Genomic DNA, 16,146 nt, shown 5'->3' on the forward strand with positions numbered 1-16,146 from the left:
CTTCTTTTTCCTTTTTTTAATTTACTTTATTTGTCCCTTTCAGTTTACATTATAAGATTTATTTAATTTGCTGATATTTTTCTAGAGTGTGAAGAATTCAATGATTTCAATAGTGCCACGTCATCGGCTTCACGGTTTGTTTGCGGTCGGAGCTTTTTAAGCTATCAAATATCAAATATTAATTTTAATAATTCATTTTTATTGTGATTTTTGGCTTAATTTTAGGATTCTGACTTTGGCAATCTAAGGGGATTTTATACTGTGCGGTAGTTGTTTTGACTCTGCTGTGCGCGTGAGATGCGGTTGACCGTGTTTATGCGCACGAATAAATATTTTACTGAAATTCGAGAATATGGAGTAATTTTTTTTATCACTAGATACTAGTGCAAAAATTCACATTGGGTAACCCAAGAAAAGAATTTTAATTTGGCTCTAGTTTATATTAGTTAAGAAGCTGATTAAATGGTAATTGTGTGATTTGTAGAAATTTTTATCTATTTTAGATGAATTGATTTCTTGTGGAACAATCCACTTATTCAAACCCTGAAAAGTAAAAGATCCGCGGATTTAGATTAATTTATATATACGAGAATAATACACAGTAGTAATAAATACTAAATCGTCGGAATTTCGAGTTGTTGAGGAATTTGCTAACCATATTCTCCAAATTATAATAGTCTATTGTGAGTAATCATGCTAGCCACTATCCTACTTATGCAATACAAATTAAATATTTTGAGGTATTTGAGTGTAAATTCATAATTTTTTTTTACCAAATTATGGTTTTGTATACTAATTTTAAAATTCATTTGTAAATTATCAAACTATCCATTTTATTCTAATTTTAAGCTAAGGTGACTTAATATAAAACCATAATTTAGCAAATAAAATTATTTGATTTATAATAAGATAGTGTTTCGCTACCTAAAACATGATAACGATTTGGTTGATGTAAGATAATGTGGCGTATTCGCATGAGTAAGTCATCAAGCTATGTAGAGCCAAAATCTTGATCGAACACAGGAAACAAAATTAATAGTTTGGTTATAAAATCAGGACAAAACAAAGTTCAATAATTATCAGACAAATTTTAAAGCTAGTATGCAGAAACAAAAAATTGACTCAAATTTTGAAATATACAGCCAAATGTTGCATGCATTAGGTGCTTCCAGTTCCAAATAATTAGTTCAAAAATGTAAAACAATAATTCAGTAATTTACCAGCAAATTTTAAGCAGGCAAAATAAAAATGACTAAGATTTAAGTTTATACAGCCAAATGTCGCCTGCATGATTCCACTTCCAAATAATTAGTTGTGAAAAATGCAGTACTACTAAAATAATATAGTATAATACCATGAAAACGTCTACTGCAAAATTGTGAGAAATATATGTACGATTTATAGTTAACGTGTGTAAGATGCTTGCTCTTAATAGGCGGGTATTATAGTATAGTCATTTATTTTAACCAAAATAACGATATAAGAAAATGATCTTTTATACAAATTGCTGAAATATCATTTGGCAGTAAAAAAAATGGATTCATATATCCTCAAGGTGAATTTTATTAATTCGAAAAGTAATAGTTTTGGGAGGTGACAAACCAAAATATTCTAGAGTATAACGTGAATTATACATTTGCAATAGAATGAGTGGATAATCGTGGACCCCCAAATACCACATAAAAAAATTAACGTGACCTAAGCCACACCATCAAGTCATCAACAAAAATCTGATTTTTTAGGTGAAACATCTAATTTTAACATTAATTACTACTTTATTACAAATAGAAGAGAGATTTCATCTTCTATTCTAACATCACTAGCACATAAATGTGTACATTACTCATTCAGTACACACATTTTGTGTTAGTAATGTTAGAACAGAAAACAAAAAATAAGAGCAACACAAATTCATATTTGGAGTAAAGAACAAATCCAGCTAAAGTTCAAATAACAAAAGATAATAATATAATGATCTCAAAATGAAAATATTCAGCAATTAATCAATGGAGGCGAAACAAAATATATGAAATTTCTATGTTTGTATCCTCTCCTCATTATATCAACATTCTAGCCGGAGTTTCTCTTACCTCACATAGTCGAAATAAGCAGCAGAAATAATGATTAAAATACATTGCTGCCACCATCGAAATAAATGATAATTTCAACTTCTCTAATATACCGTTGCGCGTGTAAAAGAATCGTTATGCGTACCATTTGTTCAGAAGTTCCAAAAGAAGAACTGCAGCTGAGTCCTTCGCCTTCTTCACACTCGGCATCGGATCACCAATGCATTCATCAGTCCATCCTTTATCAGACGTATTAACGCGTACAGAAAATGTAAATCTTTTCGCATGTGCCGGACCACCCTCATTTATACACCTACAGAAAAGAAATTTGGTTAGGTACTTGCCCAATATGTGAGCTGTTACAATAAAAAAGTCCGGACTTGTATTGAGATGCTTTACTTGTATAGGGGCATCGGCCAATTTCTGCGTAGACATATATCGTTCAGGGTCTGTCTTGTAAAAGTCTGGTTCCCATTTTTCTTCTCTTTACAGTCGTCATCCTCTGCGCTCTTTATGGCATCGGCCATCTCCTTCTCCTTCAGTGCCTCGAGAGCATTTCGAGCAGCTAATTTTTGTGCCATTTTCTTTTGGGGGTTGTGAGCAACCCCGACCTGAACACCATCAACGAATACTTCCACAGTAGCCAGGTTCCCACTTCGGGTGGCTTTATATTCCAGACCCTCAGCTTGTTGTTGGCATCTTTCTTGTAATTCTCTGACAGGGTGCATGGGGAGCGTTTCTGGGGTAACCATTGGGTCCAACAAGGGTTGAAAAACCTATTCATCAATCGAAGAGATTTCAAGTTCAGTACGCAAACTTCGAAACAGATTGTGGCTCAATAAAAGGCGTTCTATATGAGATGCGAGAAAATAAAGAATCAGACCTTCCAGACGAGTGCAGTGTTACATCCAGCGTCAAGAAAGATAGCCCCAGCAATTGATTCTACAATGTCACCGAGAACTTTAGGAGCTTTACAGTCCCCTAAGCCAAAAGAGTTAAACCCGGGTTTTGAAAGTTCAACCTGGACCTCTTTCACAAAATCTCGAATCTGAAAATGCAACAAAATAAAGACAATGGATGTTTAGAAGATGATACAATGTGCATAACTTAAACCAGTAAGTAAACAGCTTAAAAGGAAACAGTAAGTGCCTGTTTTTCAAGTGCACTTGATCCATGACGAAGATGTAAGTGAAGGTTATGTTTAACAGCCACACGAGCGAAATTCTCATTATTCACAGCAGCAGCTCGCAAATCTGTGAGGCGTCCAGGAGGTAAATCTGTGTATGTGAAGAATAGATGCCTTGTGATAAGGTGATCCAGCACTGCATCACCAACAAATTCTAATCGTTGATAACAAGATACTCCTGAAGATGGACGCGATGCATGGGTTATAGCTTCTACCAACAAGCCCTTATCACTGAATTGCATACTCAAGGCCTTTCCAAGTGCATCAAAATCAACAGTTCTCAGTATATTTTCGGGAACGGAACTCGGCATAACTGAGTAATTTATCTCTTTCAAATCAAAATCTATATCAATTCCCGTCCATCTCATAAGGTGGTTGGCGGCATGCTTTCCACCTTCTACGTAATATACACCAATAAGCGCTTCCACAACATCTGCCAGTGTTTTTCCAGACAGCACACGATATGAGCTAGAGTCACTCTCAAGTTCCCCATCTTCCATTTCATCTTCATATTCATCATCGTGCTTTCTCCTGAAACTACCATCAGAATTAACTTCTTCATAAAAAAATGACGATGAGTCTTCCTTGGTGTCTTCATCAAAAACAGGGAGCACTCCAGGCGCAGCCCATCTAGATGGAGCAAAGCGATCTGCCTGAATGTACGACTGAAGCCCTTTCACCAGTGCATACTGATAAAGTACAATGTTGCTTACCATTTGTTGCCTCATTCTAGTAAGCTGACCTTCGTGTTTCTGAGGATATTTTAAAAAAAGAAATCTACTAACTACCCATTTTAAATAAGCATCTCCCAATAGCTCTGCTCGTTCATAGCAGAAAGTCTCTTGACATGATGCTGCGGTCAAAGCCTCCAGGATCTGAAAACAGAAGGCAGAAACATCAGCTATAATGCTAAAGAATAATAAAAGATGGAGTATTCATTATGATGGATAGAACCTTTATCGCGGGAACAGGATAATTAATAATATCCTTAAGCTGTACTGCAAGCAGCATGCTTTCAATCCTTCTCATAATTGATGGCAATCTTTGAGCACCCCTAACTAGCGATCCAGGAAGTGGATGCACAAAACAAAGCTCGGGAGGGAGAAAAACATAATATATCTTCTCATGGATATCTTCAGATTGACCCTCAGGACCTAAAACACAAAGTTCAGTGTTTCATCCGATATCATCACAGAACGATCAGTGTAACAAGACACACTCAAATTTAATTCAAAGAGCATACCCTCTGAGTGTTCAAATCGTGGAGATAAAAGATTCTTGCAATAGGAAACACCACGGGCTCTTACTAGAGGTTGCTGCTTATATGTTAAATCTACTCCGTACCTACAATTTGATTGGTTTTAATAACCAAGAACACCATATTGCAAGTGCAGAAGAGAAGCTAGATGAACCATCCAGGAATTCTAATAGTTGATGACAATACATCAAAAAACAAGCCCAGAGACTCTCCACATACAACTATTTATAGTATAACATAGTATTTAAAAAAATATGCTGGTAAGAAACAAAATCTGCAGGATAGTAGAAATACACTAAACAATACATGAAGCAAAGTTTATTGACTTATTCTCGTCTTATTGGCAAGCGAGAAAAGAATCCCTTCTTCTCTCAACCCAACCAATCCCACCAGGACCACCAGGATGACAACCATGAGAGTTAGTATGGACAAAAAATGTATTTAAACAAATTTACAACGGCAAGAGTACGTACTTTTGCTTATAATAATCAGCATAAGAACTGTACTCCAGAGGACCAAGGTAGCCTTCTTTCCTTGGAAATGAGTTCTCTGCAGTCATATCATAGCGTACAGAATCAACATAGAACCTCTTTCCAGAGTGAGCAGCAGTCACAATTTTTCCAACCAGATCTTCTGCTTTTATATAGGAATCTGCCATCATCAACTTGCCTTCTCCTAAATCAACTTGGTGTAGCAAATCAGTATCATTTCTTTTAGGTGCTAACCCAGATGCTTTTACAACGTCAAACTGGGCAACAGCTCCTCTAATACCATAAGTAGGGTGGCATTTCTGCTCAAAGGCCATGCTGTTTCTTAATTTTCCAAATCCATATTCCCTCCTATCCCCACCTAGAGTTCGTTCATTGGTGCCTAGGTAAACATCTGGCCTAGCTCTCTGAAGGGGATTGTTCCAGGCTTCAGTCTTTGTAACAGTCTGAATTAGATCCCAGTCAATCTCATTCACTGCATCTTCAGATCTACTTCCAGTCAAGGGAACAAATAAATATGCCTTTGCTGTGTCCCACGGGGTATTTGAGGGATCAACATCCACATCCAATACAATGCTCATCAATCTTACATGAAAGCTCTTGAGCGATTCCAGCTACATAAAACAAAGATCAATCTTCTTCACAAGCTCTACTATCATAAACAAATGACAAACAATTCGAATTGAAATAAAATGATAAATGCACCTGAGTTTCTCTGATATCTATAAGCCCTTTATAATCAAGAGATGCCTTTGTTACTAAAGACCGAGCTATAAATAAATCCATTGACATTGATAGTACCTGTAAGTATGAGCAAGCACATTAAGAACCTTGTTTTGCAACTCAACAAAGATTTAAAAAGGAAAGTAAAATACCTCTGAATCCAATTCATTGCCAAACAATATTGCAAAGTCGGAAACCAGAGTTAAGAGTGGATCTTTGGAGAAGCCAATGTTTTCACATTTGACAGAATACATGTAAAGATGAAACAACTTTGAGTCATCACAGCTCCTCCCTGACAATACCCATTCTCCCTGCAGAGAAAAACGGTGAACATGTGCTTGTAAGATCATAGCTAATAGTCGAGCATTAGTTGCAAAAATAATGCACATAATACAGTATTTATACAAAAAAATGGAGCTGAAACTACAGATAACCTCAGGTTTATGCAATACCCTAAGTGAACTGGTCCCCTTTTCGGTCGGAAGACTACACATCGTATTTCACAAATGGAATTTATTCCATTACTTTGAGTTTTACATTAAAGTATGCAAATTTAAGCAAGTAAACGATAACCAAAGGTATCGAGGTGGGATTATGCATTTAGCCAGAAGGGAAAAGTATTACCAATATTTGTCACCTTTGACCCTAATACACAAGACACAAAAAAGTGTGTATAAAGTTCACAAAACTCATGCATTATGTTTCAAAACAAAAGGAAGTTGGATGTAACAGAAAGAAAAATCAAGGAACCAACCCTGAGAATGTCAGCTACTCCTTCAGGGTAAAATTCTCTATGCCTAGCAGTTCCAGGAAGAGGATCCCCGTCATCATTTTGTTCAACTTTATCAGCTTCTCCCTTCATTCCCTTGTCTGGCAATAGCATATCAGTGAATGCTCCCATCTCATGGAGTTTCTTGCAAGCAGCCAAACAAACAGCCTGCAAATTTTGCAGTCTAAGATTCATATATTTCTCACACACTTAGACAGTTATAAATGATAGTGATGCATGAAAAATGCCTGTTGTGCAAGACGCATTGATTTGCATGGAGGTCCCTCCAGTTTCTCAAATGGTGCATTACAGGGAAGCTGGAGCTTGCAAGAGTACTCAGTAGGGCTTCCAGGTTTTTCATGGCGCTCCATTATAAACTCTGGATGGAGAATCGAATATCTGCAATAAAGAAAACAGTTAAAGTAAGAGTTTAAGAAGTAACAGGTAGAGAAAAGGAGAAAACAATGAAAGAGAGTGACAAACCTGTCACTGGGCAGCTGAGAGCAGTAGAAATGGATCAGCCCTACTGCAGAATTTAAACTAACAACAGCACCAGTGGACTCTACTTGGTACACTGCACCAGCTATATCCTCAGCAGAATTTATGCTGCCATTATCCTTGAGATGACTGATATCAGTCCTCTCAATGGCTTCTCTGCGCAAAGTCTCCTCACTATTCCTAGCATTCTTTAGGAAGGCCATATGGGACAGATTTCCCCTACAAATGGATCAGTAACATAAACTAAGCAATTTAAAGTATCTCTTAAAAGTGTGAGAGCAGGCATTAAAATCACATATCAAGTTATCAACCATGTTACCTCTCAACCATCAAGATGTAGTCAGAACCAGGTTTTCTGGCACGGCCTCTAGATTGAATATATGCCAATACAGTTTTGGCAAGATCAAAGCGAATGACAACATTGCACTGCCGAATATCAAGTCCCTCCTCAGCAACACTAGTGGCAACTAAAACAGTTACCTGGATAAAATTCACATAGCAAACAATTTAATGAGATAGGGTTAAGGCATCTGAGGGGATCACATGTGTCCAACATACCCGTCCATCTCTGAATCGGGCAATAGTATCTTGCATCTGGCTGGTTCGCATTTCTTGACTGTTGTTGTGCCCAATCAAACTTGCAGATTTGACAAAACTCAATGATGGGAGCTCTGCAAAAACCTATATGCACAAACAGACAAATGATTACGTGAAGACAACTGCATGCAAAAACCAAAGTGGTGAATCTGTACTTTGTTACCTTAGGAAGAACCAAGGCAGTCACAACACGTTCAACAAAGATTATAGCACGAAAATCATCTGTATGCTGATACTTGAGAAGTATTTTGATCAATGACTGCACTTTTGGAGTCACTTTTCCATCAGCAACAGCAGCTCCAATAATCACATCAACATGCTCTCCGCCAGATACAACTACCATGAACACATACTAGACTTTAAATCCAACAAAAATTCAGGAGGGAATAGGATATAAGCAACACTGAACCAAAAATAATAAGCTATATGCTTCTGATGATACATTAGCACCATCAAACTTGAGAAAGAAAAAAAAGTAAATCAAACTGAGCAAGAGGATATAAGCAACATATGAACCCAAAAAAACAAGCATATAGTCACACTTCTGATGATACTTTAGCACCATCAAGTTTGAGAAAACAAGCAAATCAAATTTAGTGTTGCTTGACATGTACATGTCATGAATAAAATCTTAGCTCAAAGATTTCTAATGCTGCACAATATAGTGACAAAACCCTGCTATCGTCGATCTGACTAATTATCGATGTCCTACTATCCTAGAAATTAACAAAGAACAACCATTTTTTACTAGTCATTTAACTTTAATAGATTTCATTCTGCAAGAAGACTAGATACCCTCAAAGAAAAGATCTTGTTTGATTTACTAGATATATAGACAAGCAAAACTAGAAAGCCTTAAGCAGGACTACTAACTAAATCTTTACCGCTGACCATATTGATTATTTAGACAAAGAAGACTAACAAGAAACAACATTAACAACTAGGGAAGGTTACAAAGGTAAGCATGTAAAATTTTATCTCAACATAAAACTGTTATCATTGATGCAAGTATGCAACTATGATAAAATCTGTCAATGGATAGGTATAACTCTAAGAAACAATCTTGCAGTCAGACCTGGACTTAGTTGAGACTCAGAGATCAGGTAGCATATATCGTGTACTTCATACACGATTGTAAGTGTCGTTTCTCTTTGCAATATTACGCTTGAATGCTTGATAATATGAATCATCAATAAGTGAGACAACTAAGACTTAGTTGAGACTCAGAGATCACGTAGTATCGTGTACCGCATACACGATTGTAAGTGCCATTTCTCTTTGCAATATTATGCTTGAATGCTTGATAATGTGAATCATCAATAAGTGAGACAACTAATGATACTTTGTATGACCACGAAGTAGAAGCACTTACCACTATTGTTGGTAAGTTCTCCTTCCTCTAGTTCTTCAGGTCCATTCTCATCTGCAGGGCCATTATTTGTTTCAGCCTCTCTAGTATCACTCTCCAAAATAGCTCCTTCAGACAACTGACATTGTAGAAGAGAAACAACTTTGTCTAGATACAATTCCTGGAACTTGACGTCAAGCTGATAATTTGCCCTCTCATCATTCTGCAAAGCAGTTAAAAATCCTTGTGCAACCTGTAAAAGGGGCAAGCATCACTAAAATATAATATATAGCATAATTTGTTCATTTAATGCCCCACATCGAGTGAACAAAGGAAGTTCAAACAGTTAGTAAATGGGTCTTATGGACTCTTTTGCAACTAGAAGTCAGAAAGAAAATTACTGGAACCAAATGTATGTTCTAAACTTGCATATAGATCAGAAATGTTGTAATTCCATGAAGAGCATAAAAAGAATCTGATGATGAGTCGTCATCTCACCTTATAAGCACACCACTGTCCAAGTTCACCAAGTGCATAGTTGATGGCCCTCAACTTCTGTATTAAATTAGCAGCACCATCACTTTCAGTCCTTTCAGAGACACCATAAACTTGGCGCAGCTCTTCCTTAGCTCCAGCATCCCTGGCTCCCATAAACTGCCATTTACTTCTTCTGGAGCTTGAACGAGCAGCTTCTTCGACAGTCTGTTCCATTTGTTTTATTTGCTCATGGAGTGACCACAAACTGGCAGCCTTATCATACTCCACTACCACTTCTGAAGGCATTGGCACATGTTTTGCCAACTCCTCACGGTCCTTAATTGTACAAACCACAGAATCTAGCTTACTTTCTAGATTCCGAATCTTTACTGCACAATCAACTTGACTAGAAACACCTGAATCATACATAATCAGTTTAGGGTTCAAGAAATAAACCAACAGAAATAATTAAGCAATTGGCCCATGTTTCCCAGTGATAATATACATGCTGCATCAAGCTTATAAAGCCGAAAGTTCCTCAAAAACCAAATCTTGAGAAAATGGTAATACTTTTATAAAAATAAAGATCAAAAAGGCCCCCCCAAAACCTGCATAAGACTGCCTGACACTCAACAAGGCTGACTAGACCAGTTCTGGAAGCTCCACCTAGGAGGCTAGGACAATTTCTGCTGTGCACAGCAGTAGATAATTAATATAATGAATCATAACACACCAGAAAATTACCCTTCAAGTTTACAGGAGATGCAGTCATCCCAAAAACTGATGGCCTCTTCTCCTTTTGTGTTGTATGATAGAACTCTGACATCACCAAAGAGTAAGGATGTTTCTTCACAGCATGATGACACTCGTCCAAAATAAGGAGATTGATGGCTTCCATTTTCACTATACTATGCCTTAGAATGTTCAGAAGAATTTGAGCCGTCATCACTAAGACCTGCGTTGAGCAACAGTACGCATGAAAAAAGTTGTGTCCGTCTTTCTAAAGTAATTAACATGCATTTCTTATAGTAGTATCAAACATGAGGAAGGCTCTGAAAGCTTTGCGTGTTGTCCTGACACAACAGGGAGAGTTATGAGTTCTCTATGATTTTACTATCCCTTTCTAAACAAATATACCTACTCATCAATGAGACAATGGCTCCTCAAAACACTTGACAACTATTGATAAGGAAGTTAACAAGATTTATGGTGAACAAATCAATATTCAGAGGTGTGGCATAATCCTGAATACTGTAACACAAGGATCAGAAAGTTAATTGTAGTATACGTGAGTCTTACATCATAGTGGTCCTTCCCAAATAGCTCTTATCTTATTAATTGTTATTCATCTACCATATTCACTTCAACTGTAATGAGTAATAACATGAGGAAACCATAACATTTTAAATTTGAATGAGCCTTTCACAACATACTCTGCACCTTCCAAATTTCCAATATTATTCTATAAGAAGGTTTGGAATAACTCCATAAGGAAGACTCTTGAAATGACTATCATAACAACTTGTTCAAGTTACATTAGAATAGTTGTTTGACTCAAAATACCTGTTTGCTTTCAAATTCACGCAGCCATCTTCTTGCATCCCAGAAATCTTGACCCATTTCACCACAGTAATGGCCGACTTGAAAACCTGTACGCTCACGGATTACCTCAGCTTGCTGCAGTTTAATCAAACAAAGACTTAATCTGTGTGGAAATTAACAATGATAATAGCTTAAATTCTCAAATGATGGCCCATAAAATTATACCTGATAAACAAGAGGTACTTTAGGCACCAAAAAAACAGCTAGCATTTTCTTATTTTGTTTTTGCAATTCAGCACTGATGCTTTTCATAAGGAGAACAGCAATCAGTGTTTTTCCTGCACCTGTTTCAAGGAAGGCAATTGTATTTCTCTTCTTTGCCTGGTCTAGGACATCCAACTGGTATTGGCGAGCTTGCTCCTCAGGAGGTTTCTCGGTCGGCTGCTCTGGTTTCGTCTCATCTGAACACCCCGAATATTTGTTGTTTTTCTGAGCATTTGCTTTCTCATCTCTATTTTTACATGCTTCCCAAGAACCAGTTCGAAAAACCAATTCATTAGTTAATTTTTCCCTCTCCCAGTAACCCCTTGCTTCCCTGTGGTCTCTGTCCTTCCAGTTACCTGCACCATGGCGTTCTTTCCTCCTGACTTGGTCTCTCAGCTGCCCATCACTCTCCATATCATCCCAACCACGTTGTCTCTTCCTTCTGGGAGCCCTATCCCAAATTTTCCTCTCCATTGGATCTCTTCCACGAACCTTTTTGTCACGCCTTTGCTCAGAACCATTAACTTCATGAGACCTTTTACCAAGGTTAGTTTTGTCATTCTTTGAGCTGTTGCTACTAACCACCAGACTTTGTCCATTGCCATTATTAACAGCATTCTTAGACGGTGATCGTTGATCCTGCACACACACTTGCGGGGCAGGAGAAGTATGAGTTCCATTGCTGATACCATTCGCGGGAGTATGATTAACCATGTCCGTGCCACCATTCTTTATGCTGTCAAGAATCTGATCAATTCCCCCAAAAAAACCAGGATCCGTGCAGCCTCCGGAGTGTGGTTCAGTGCCAGGAACTGAATTGGTTGTACCAGGTCCAAAATCAACAAAGTAATCGTCACACGACACATCCTCGCAGGCATCTAACCAGTACGAAGGTCGGCCATCGGCAACGAGACTACGAGCATTAGCCGGACTCCCAGCCTCCTCTCCCATTCCTCCACCAAACTGCTTACAACTTACTAAATAATCAACTATAACCAATACAAAAGTAAGTGTCACTGCTTGATTACCTAGTTCCTTTTTTGTTATACGAAATACAGCACATAATTGTCAATAAAAAGCCCTTTAACTACTAAATCAAACACCAATAAACACAAGCACAACAATTAAACAGTATAAACGACTTAATTTAATAAGAAAGCATCAAAAACCCTAGTCGAAAGCAGTAAGGAGCAACAACTCCGAGGTTCGGTTCCAAGGGCGGCGAGAGAGTTTTAGAAAGAGAAAGAGCGAGTTAGAGAGAGGGGAGAAAGCAGATAAGCGTGAAATAGACCGTATGAAGCACGCGAAGAGAGCAAGTAGGCAGCAAAGGAGATTGTGTGATTCGAAGATTCCTTCCACCACCGGTCTATCTTACGCCACTCTGCTATCTCTTCTCTTCTCTTTTTCCATCCAACACCTCAAATCCCTAATTCTCTTCACGCCCCTGATTCCGAATTTGTTCCGACAATAAATATTCCTATTTCTTTATTATACTAGGGTTGACCCAATTTCAGAACTTTCCCCTTTTTTATTACATTTTTTATCAATTTTTAAAATTATGCATGCTTATTAGGGTATAGATACTCGAAATCTTCAAGTCTAATTTGATTCTAATTAGTATTTAAGAAAAAATTTGGTAGTATTGATTATAACTAATTAGTTATATTTAATAAAATCAATTAAAAGATTTGACAATCACAACACTGACCAATGATGGATATGGAGTATAATTTTTCAAGCAAAAAAAAATGGAACTTTTATCATCAAAGTCACTCATGCAGAAAAATTATATAAACATCAAAACTTTGCACCTCCTCTGGTAAGTTTTAAAGATCATGAATTTGACATGCAGATTTCAAAATTGGTTATTTGGTTATAAATACATATGGAGTTTGAAATGCTCCAATTGCTAAAATCTTCCATAAATTGTCTTCTTTTAACTATTAGGAATTGTCCTCTATAATGTTTTAGATAGTTCATATACTAAATATTCTTCAACCAAGTGGTTTAGATCATCATCAGAAAAGTGTGCTAAAATGGTAAACTTTCCTATGCCACACTAAAAAATGCTCGTGTGAAGTTTAGATTTTATCGACAAACTTGCACGAGGTACTGAACGTGCAGAGAAATAACATCAAATAGGAGAAGCCATACAATTAGTGATTCACGGTAAGAATAGACAATATATATCCATACAATTAGTTTATGTATAGGTTTAAAATATTCTAAAACCATAGCATGATCAAACCTCATACTTCAATGTAGGACCTAATTAACAGTAACAAACAAGGTAATATACTTGAGATTCACATTAGAAATATAAGAATTGGAAAGAATTTTGAAAAAGATAAAATTCAACATGCATAAGATAAAACCATATTGATGAAAATTGTTCTGTACATATAATCTCAAAAGTTTAACCTCGCACTGTAACAAAAAGAGCCCCAAGGAGAGAATTGTGATTTTGATAATGTTGGCCAAATGTGCAACTCTTTGTTTGTATCTGTAACAGATTTTTGTAGTGATAATTTTTATTCATAGTGTATTTTTGTTTTAAAATTATAAATACTTTATAATTATATACTATGCTTATAACGTACTGTCAACTATGACAATTATCAAAAGTCATGCATATCCAATAAAAATCTTACTAACACTATAGAATACTCCTTCCATCCCACATAATTTTACACACTTTGACCCGGCACTGGTTTTAAGAAATGTAATGGAAAGTGAGTTGAAATAGTTGGTGGGATGTGAGTCTTACTTTTAAAGTATTAATTTTATAATAAAATGTGAGTAGGAATGAGTTAGTGAAATATAGGGTCCACTATCAAAAATGGTAAAAGTGAAATGGGTAAAATTATGTGGGACGGTCCAAAATGAATACTGGGTAAAATTATGTGGGACGGAGGGAGTAATATTTTATAATTATCAGAAACCCAAAATATGATTAACTAAAATTCTGAACTACATCAAAAGTCCCCGACCTTTTCAGTTGTGACACTGCAGGTCCCTCAGAAAAAAAAAAAAAAAAAAAAAACCCAGATGTCCCTAACCTTAAAATTAATCAAGTATCATGTTTTTTGTCTAAAAGACCCTTCGGCCCTTAAAGGGCATTTTGGACAAAAGCTATCACATAATCTGCAAACCCTCCCCACACACACAGAGTGTGTTTGTTTGTTTACTAACTTTTTGAACACATTCAAATTTTTCACAACATCACTCACTTTTCCCTCACCCGCCTAAACACTCTCTGCAAACCCTCTTCTCTTGCATGAATGGCGCCAAAGCGGAAGCGCACTGGAACCTCCGACGCCTGAGCGTCCTCTTCGCGGAATTTTTCTTGTCGTAAAAAGAACCCTCACCAATATTTTACATGTTCCTAGACAGAGACAGAGTACAAATGTACAATCAAATTAATATAGTACTCCTACCCTCTATTAATATATCTTATATTCTCAAAGTTCTGTTTGTTTTTACTTCCTCCGTCCCAAGGAAGATGCAATTTTATTTTGTGTGAAGTGAAGAAAGTAAAGTAAGAGAGAGGGAATAAAGTAGAGAGAATGGTATTTCCATTTTTATCAATGAGTCATCTTGGTTGGGACAAACTAAAAAGGAAAATGAGTCATCTTTAGTGGGACGAAGGGAATAATTTATACTTCAGTATGTACTATCCAATAAGAAGAACTTAAAATTGCATAATTACAGTGGAAATTATGTACATTAAGTTCTGAAAAAAATTATGTAAATATAAAAAATAAACGCATCTTTATTCCGTTTGTTCAACATATGCTAAAGCCGCTAATTAAACGTTAGTGGATGTGGAAGGGTTAGGCTAAAAAGCTCGGTTTATAAAATACGAGGTGCAACTATGAACTTTACAACATTACCAGTACAAACTATCCGTGAAACATAATGAACAGAGTGAACTATATAAATGATACCTGATTTTTCACTTTCGCACGTAAATGGTACCTGATTTTAATTTTATATCGTTTTTGGTACCTATAAATCACATTTTTGGTACCTGATGCAATTTTCTTCCCAAATTGCCCTCTAAACAAATACATTTTCTCATTTATGTATAAAGGATATTTTAGGTATACACAAAATTAGTACCAAAAGTGATATCTTCTCTCATTCTACTCACTCTTTATATTATTGTTATTATTATTAATCAATATTAATATTACTATTTTGATGTTATAAACTAATAATTTATTTATTTTTAATAACATTGAAATATAATTAATTATAAGTATAGTTATAATTATATTTAATTATTATAAAAATATTATTGTTATAATATTAAAAACTAGAAGTAATTAATAAATAATTATAGTATAATTATATAAATTATGAATCATATAATATTATGTAATAATAATTGTGAATTGTATTCATAATGATATAAAGAGTTGAATATTTTTAGTTAGGACTTTCAATTTTAAAATGAGTATAAGTAATTTAATATATTTAATTATTTTAATTATTTTAAATATTTAATTTAATTAGACATTTTATTCCTGATTTATATTATGAATGCAATTGATGTATGTATTAAAAATTAAAAGGAAAGAAGAAAAAGAAGATAAAAGGAAAAAGAAAGAAGAAGAAATATAAACTAAGAAGAAAAAAAGAGAGAAGAAAGAAAGATAAAATACTAAAAAAGAAGAAGAAGAAGAAGAAGAAGAAGAAGAAGAAGAAGAAGAAGAAGAAACTAAAAAAAGAAATAAGAAATGAAGAAAAAATAATCACATATTTAGTACTATTTAATTGAAATTTCCAAAAATATCTTCCATAACAAAAAAATCACATGTTTGGTACCTGGAGTTATTTTTGTCACAAGGTACCAAAAACGATATAAAATAAAGATCAGGAACCATTTATGTGCGAAAGTGAAAGATCAAGTACCATTTACATA

The 16,146-nt window shown here is 35.6% G+C and overlaps 1 protein-coding gene across 1 annotated transcript; it reads right to left on the bottom strand.

Moving 5' to 3' along the window:
- Nucleotides 1–1,940: 1,940 nt before the first annotated feature.
- Nucleotides 1,941–12,680, bottom strand: DCL1 (dicer-like 1). The gene is made up of 20 exons (XM_048111730.2): nt 11,181–12,680; nt 10,977–11,090; nt 10,158–10,368; nt 9,435–9,829; nt 8,961–9,189; nt 7,752–7,924; nt 7,550–7,672; nt 7,311–7,471; nt 6,977–7,210; nt 6,742–6,892; nt 6,479–6,661; nt 5,877–6,035; nt 5,707–5,802; nt 4,987–5,615; nt 4,499–4,599; nt 4,210–4,409; nt 3,219–4,130; nt 2,953–3,117; nt 2,469–2,845; nt 1,941–2,382 (listed from the first exon to the last, which is right to left on the bottom strand). The coding sequence occupies exons 1-20, from the start codon at nt 12,168–12,170 to the stop codon at nt 2,205–2,207; spliced, it is 5,781 nt and encodes a 1,926-aa protein (XP_047967687.1). The 5' UTR covers nt 12,171–12,680; the 3' UTR covers nt 1,941–2,204.
- Between the last annotated feature and the right edge of the window lie 3,466 nt (nt 12,681–16,146).

The sequence above is a fragment of the Salvia hispanica genome, chromosome 3, assembly GCF_029641045.1.
Source record: "Salvia hispanica isolate PSC_SH4W2 chromosome 3, Shi_PSC_v1, whole genome shotgun sequence".
In the NCBI taxonomy this organism is placed as follows: domain Eukaryota; kingdom Viridiplantae; phylum Streptophyta; class Magnoliopsida; order Lamiales; family Lamiaceae; genus Salvia; species Salvia hispanica.

What these genes read in the sequence shown, in the direction of transcription:
- DCL1 (XM_048111730.2), bottom strand. Translation starts at nt 12,170, where the DNA reads ATGGGAGAGGAGGCTGGGAGTCCGGCTAATGCTCGTAGTCTCGTTGCC. An exon ending in TCTCAGCTGCCCAGTGACAG is followed by an intron (nt 6,893 to 6,976) that starts GTTTGTCACTCT and finishes TCTTTATTGCAG; the next exon opens with ATATTCGATTCTCCATCCAG. An exon ending in CAAGTGCACTTGAAAAACAG is followed by an intron (nt 3,118 to 3,218) that starts GCACTTACTGTT and finishes TTGCATTTTCAG; the next exon opens with ATTCGAGATTTTGTGAAAGA.